This window comes from Indicator indicator, chromosome 4 (assembly GCF_027791375.1).
Source record: "Indicator indicator isolate 239-I01 chromosome 4, UM_Iind_1.1, whole genome shotgun sequence".
Classification (NCBI taxonomy): domain Eukaryota; kingdom Metazoa; phylum Chordata; class Aves; order Piciformes; family Indicatoridae; genus Indicator; species Indicator indicator.
In genome coordinates this window covers 27939838-27945837 of record NC_072013.1, presented here as the reverse complement: position 1 = coordinate 27945837, position 6000 = coordinate 27939838, and the positions used below count along the sequence as shown (strand labels likewise).

The following is a 6000-nucleotide window of genomic DNA, read 5'->3' as shown; positions in this document are numbered from 1 at the left end:
TGTCTTGTGGAGTACTGCTGGCCACTGTCAGAAAAGAGTCAAGGAACGAAAGCTTGGATTCATGCAGTAGGAACAGTGGCTTTATTCTGTCTAGGCTAAGGAAACAGCAAGGGAAGAAACTCAAACCAACACTCACTGCCACACACTTGAGCATTGTCAGTTTTTGTGTACTGATTTTCTTCTCTCTTTTTTTTTTTTTTTTGTGTCGTTTGTTTGTAATTTCAGTTTGGAAATTGATTGAAGAATATCCACACAATTTAATATGTCATCAAAGCAGTCATCTCCCTCATCAGAGGAGCAGGCTTCCTCCGAAATAGACGATCTGTATCTGTCGCTGCAAGGTAAGTTACTGTAGTTTTCTGTTCCTTTTTAATGTAAACTGCAAAATCTGTGACTGTGTACAAGTTGAAGGGAATTCTGAAAAACCTGTTAAAACTGGTGCTAGGATCAGTGTAGTTTGTGTTTGTGCTTCTTCGCAGATGTGTTTGTGTTTCGTGAGGGACACTTCAGCAGTGAAATGAAAGAATGGCTCTCAGTACTTTCTCGTGGTATTTTCAGATCTGTTGCCTTTTTTGGTGCACATTAGCTCACTGATTCGTATGTTTAGTTACTCAGAATATGTGCTACTGTAAACTGTCTTCAAGGGAATAGCCAGTATGAAACTGGTCATGCCATTTTGTTATCTTCTGTGTTGTCAATTTTCTGACAATTTGGTGGTTGCATTAAGCTGTCTTAATGGGGCTATTAACTACAATACTATTTTAGTTTATTTTATTAGGGGTTTTTGTTCATACTGCTCTGTCCCCTGATAGCTTGTGGCCAAAACAAGTGGAAAAATTTTGTGGCTTCTAAAAAAAAATTTTGAAGGTCAGAACCTTTCATCCTAACTTGCAGTGAGTTATAACTTGTAAAAAGGCACTTGCTGGCTGATTTTTAATTGTTCCAATTTAATGGCAGCTATGTGGTCAGTGTGGCCTCTCAGGCTTTTTGGCTTTTCCTTAATTGTGTGTTGGATTTGTGTCTATAAGAATTTCCTGGGAAGGCTGATTTTTCTTCTGATCATATCCATGTAAATATTGATGGAGGCTATCAAGGAGGCTAGTCTGGGTGGCAGGACTAGCACTGCTGGAAAGCTTGTGTTCGATGTGTTTAAGTCATATTTCCACAGAGTTATTTCCTTTTCACTCACTTGCAATGAAATTACTGTGGTGCTTAGTCGAGAGAAAATATCTCTGAACCAGATGGTATAGTGGAATATTCTGCCAAGTCACTTTTACGATGCGTATTTGCACTAATATTGTCATTGAAGCCATGTGTTTTGATGAGTGAGTGTTAACAGTAGTCTAAAGCCAAACATCTTTAATGGTGAATTTTCATCCGTTTTGCTTCAGTATTATGTTTTGAGGAGAGCAAGTTAAAAACTCCTAGCAGATAGGAGCTAGTCTGAATGTTGTACCAAACTCAGCTTGTTAGCTTGTTAGACACACATTTGTTGTGCCAGTCAAACTCATCCTTTGGTAGAAAAGAGTGAGATGGCAGTTGTCAGGAAATGGGTTTGGAAAACACTATCTAGCTTTAAGGCAGAGGGTGCCAAATTAAAATTGCATTTGATTTTACGATAAGGTTTTATTTTGAAATAATCTTCATCTTACTTTCTTACAAGTCAGGTTGGGGGTTATATTTTGAGTAACAGTGTGGAGTTTTGATCAGTATCTCAGTGAAAGAGCCATGTTTATTAAAACTGAATTGGCTAAATTTTATTTCTTTGCTGTAATAATTTAAGCTTCTGTTATGCTGAAATGAACACACTGCAAACCAGGGGCCAACCATTATGTGCCTGACCATTGTAAAACACCAGACACATCCTTTAGAAGTGACATAGGCAATTCGTGTAATGATTAAAGATGCAACAAATGGTCCAGGCACGTCCTATGTATGGAGCTGCAAAGCTGAAGTGTCTGTTCTGGGTCAAACAAGCACTGAGAACACATTACCTGACATGGCATATAGAAACCATTAGTAACTCCACCTGTAGATTGTGATAGCAAAGGTGAAATGAGAATAACAGAATCACTCAAGTAAAAGGTTTTTTTCAATAATAGGAATTTGGGGATGAGATTTGCAAAGTGGCCAGAGACATTAATTACTTTAAATCTTCAGGTTCAGCTGGAGAAATTTGAGAACAATCTCAGATTCAAGGAATGGCTGCTTGTAACTATTAGAAAAGCACCTTACTTGTGGGGTCACTAAAGATGGATGTAAAACTAGTTACTATTTGCTGTTCAAACTGTTAGAGTATAGCTTCAAACATTATGTCCAGCATTGTGCAATACACAGGGTAACAGAAGATATACATAAATGGTTGGTGCAGACAAAAAAGGTAGGAGCAAGATCAAGTCTGGATTGTTCATATTTTATTCTGTGTCTAAATTCTTTTTGATCCAAACTTCTATTTTTCTTGAAAGATCCTGCAGTGTCCTTGCACAGCCACCTAAATGCAGAGGTGGAAACCAGACTTATTACAGATCTATCCTATGGGGAAATATTCAAGGGGAAAGTTTCTCCTGCTGAGCCTGCTGCAAACATCTTGGTGAACATTTTGATACTAGCCAGAGAGATGCCTTTTTGTGATGTGTGGACCATCTTTGAAACCTGAAGTTACTTTTGCTTCATAAGGAGCAAGCAGGAGCTTGGGGCTTGGCTAGCAACGAGCGCAAGAGGAATAATACGGGAGCCCTGTTCTCCATCTTCTTCGCCCCTGGCTTCCCTCTCAGCATTGTGTTACAAGATGACTCCATAGCGGGGTCCAGTGTGGCTCTCAGCTGTGGAAGAGCCACTGCTGAGGTCTAAAATTGTTTTCAGCTACTTGAAATGAGGTCCCCTCCTTTGGTAAAAGAGGCTTCATGGCAATGTTTTGAGAGCTGTTATAGGTATGACTATTCTTTGCTGATGAGCAGGAGCGTGGGATCACAGCAAGTCTCTTGTGAATGGGTGGCTGCAGCAGAAACTGAACAAGATTTGTGGCTCTCTGGAGCAGGAATATTTTCTGCTTTCCGCATGTAAATCTGTTTACCTGTTGGAGGATCCAACATCCTCTTTCCCTCCCATGCACAAATCTTTCCACTTTCTCCCCTAGGAGAGTAAACAGTAAACAGACCTTATGAGTGGCATCTCCCACCAAGCCCCTGCAGAATTCTTTTCTCGCTTTTATTTTTGTGCCTGCTGAGCTAATTCAGACATAAAAGAGTGTGTTTTAGCTCTCAGAGTTTGGGGCATGTATTTACTCTGTCACTATTTAATTAACTACAGGGGTCCTAATTCTTGGCTCTGCTTATTAATCCTTGTGCATGTTACTGTTTATTACTGTAACCCAAAGGATGATCATGTAAGAATGTGGCTGCTAAAACTGTTTTTGAAGAGTGTTTAAGTATAGTAATGAATTACGTTGTTTTCATAGTTATGTCTAATTCTTTATGAGTTATTTCTCTTGAACTGAAATTGACTGGTGATACATATGGATAGTTTTTTGTTGTGCAGCTTATAGTAGGTTACAGTCATCTCTGAGTAAAGCACTTCATCTCTGTGAGACCCCCTTAATTCATCCAGAGGTGCGATAGACTATTACTTCTTACCTATGGTTTTTTGTTTGTTCTAGTTCTATAGTCATCTGATGGGGCCACTGTGTTATTATGGCAACACTCTTGGTTTTTTTCCCTTTAACCAGAATGATCAAAAAGTCCATTGAGTGTTTCTTACGATTTTTCAGAGGTGACTTTCAGAAGTCAAAAAGCTTCCCCAGGAGCTGCACTGAAGTATATGCCCTGTTTATGCTGCCTGGGGGAGGAGCTGGTCTGCAGTTCCCCTAATGGCATGGCATCATGGCATGTGACAAGGCTGATGGCATTAGAGAAGCAGCTGACACATGAGACTGCCTCAAGAAAGTGTCGGTCATGGATATTTTTGACTGTTTCACATGCCTGATGAAGAAAAAATAGATCATACAGATGTATAAATGTGTCTTCCTGATAGATAGATAAATTTCAATTTAAAGGCACTGGTGCCTGGTCAGGTGCAACTGGTTAAAGGCTGGCATTAAAATGTTTAAGGAGGTGGAGATACCTGTATAAGGCATTGGAGGCCCACCTATGTTCAAATCCCTGCTTTCCTTAAAATGTTTGAAAGGCCACTTATCTTTAAAAGTATGTTGATATCTAAATGGTGTGACTTTATACCTTTGAGCATTTAACCTGCAACCTCTGTCTATTCCCCCAAGTACAGCACTTCATGGGCTGTTGTGGCAGTAAAGACAGTGGTGATTCAGAGCAGGGCTGCTTCAAGGTGCTGGCCACAGAAGAGCAAAAGTGCTTAGGAAATCTGCCCCCAGGAGGGCAGACCTCAGTGTTCTTCCTGAGCACCGGTGCTTTCAGTAAATTGTGTAATTTGCTTTCGATGGGAAAAGGAGCTTGAAAGGAATAGCATAGAAAGGAAAGTTCTCACTTGCCAAACAGACATGGCAGTAGTTCATGAGTTAGATTTGTAAAAGTCCATTCCTGCAGAAATATTTTCATCACCTTCAGTGGGCTTTGGATGAATTTCTTAACCTTGACAAAAAATATCATGTTTGTTTTAAATTGCTTAACACCATGCTGCTGAACATAAATGTTAGAAATAACTGATTTCCCTGCTTTCCTGTTTGCAGAGAATGAAACTCTGTTACTTGGCTGGAAGGGACTATATAAAGGGCTCAGGGGTGAATTGCTCTCTCTGGGTTGACAAGTACTTAACAGTTTTTCTAACAGTTCCTATCATTTACAAAATGTACCTGCTCAGTGTTTAGTTCATATTAGCAGTACTGTCCTGAAGGAGCTCCCCAAGTTAACCAAGCTGACGATGCTTTGCTTCCTTTTACTGAGCCATCAGGGAGTGTGGAAATGGTTATTGTAGATGAAACTGAAATATTTCAGGTAAGAAGGTATCATGGTTGTCTGTGAGCATTCAAGCCAGAGCTAGTGTGACACAACCTTTCTTCCTCCCCCACATGATGGGCATGGTACATCTGGAACACCAACTCTTGATCTGCTGATCTGTTCCTATTGAGCTCCACTGCTTGCTATTGTAGGCATAGCCTCAGCTGATCTGAACAGTGAAAGGAAGATATAAAAATATCATACAGAGGAGGTAATTCTATGTGGTGAAAGAAATATGACAAGATGACACACAGGCTTATGGTCATTAATGTTAAATAATTGTTTTAAATTTAATTTATTTTTTTGAAAGGAAAAAAGCCACACAGTTGTAAATAGTTCACTGACAGTGATGCACCAATCCTCACAACAGAATAAAACCTCTTTGCTGTTTGGTAGTGTTGTTTGATGATCGTGGACTGACAGGGTACATCTGCTCTGTTGTGGTTTTCTTTCCCCAATTCCCTGCTGAGGGAGCAGACTCTGCCTATCTGTGAGCTGCCATCTCCAACTTAGGAAGGGAAGCATGAAAAGCAACAGAGGAAAGGAGGTTAATTTTAAGCCTGGCTTTTCTGTACCACTGTTAAATGAAGGTGGAGAGTAAAACTATGGCTCCTGTTCCCTCTGCCTCTTTCTCCTGGGGGAGTTGAGCACTGCTCCAGCCCTTAATGATTAGTCTGGTTTGTAGCACTTGTTGATAGCTCATTACTGGATAAGCCAGTCATTGTCAGCAGTATGTATTGATTTTCAGCTAGGCTACGTGACATGCTGCTTCTATGTGTTATGCCTCCCTAAACAGTTGTTCTGAAAATTAGCTTTAAACTACCGGATTAAGTGAGACAGATTTTGGGTATTTCACATGAGCAGGTTCTTATTCTCTTCTCTTGGATCCCCTTTTTGGCTCAGTGAGTTTTGGCCCAAAGGAAAGAAAATTACAGAGTTTTTTTTCTGATAGCTTTTTTTATTCTAGGTCAGTGACATTTTGAAAACTAGGGCAAGAGAAAACAAGGGTCACTTAGAGTCCTATAAAAATGCC

At 40.0% G+C, this 6000-nt stretch overlaps 1 protein-coding gene across 1 annotated transcript in view; it reads left to right on the top strand.

The window, feature by feature from the left end:
* Positions 1 to 262: 262 nt before the first annotated feature.
* The window catches only part of SYNE2 (spectrin repeat containing nuclear envelope protein 2), a 169725-nt gene continuing 163987 nt past the window's right edge, over positions 263 to 6000 (top strand). Inside the window, exon 1 of the mRNA XM_054400423.1 lies at positions 263 to 341. Coding sequence (XP_054256398.1) covers positions 263 to 341 — 79 coding nt within the window. The remainder of the gene's footprint in view (positions 342 to 6000) is intronic.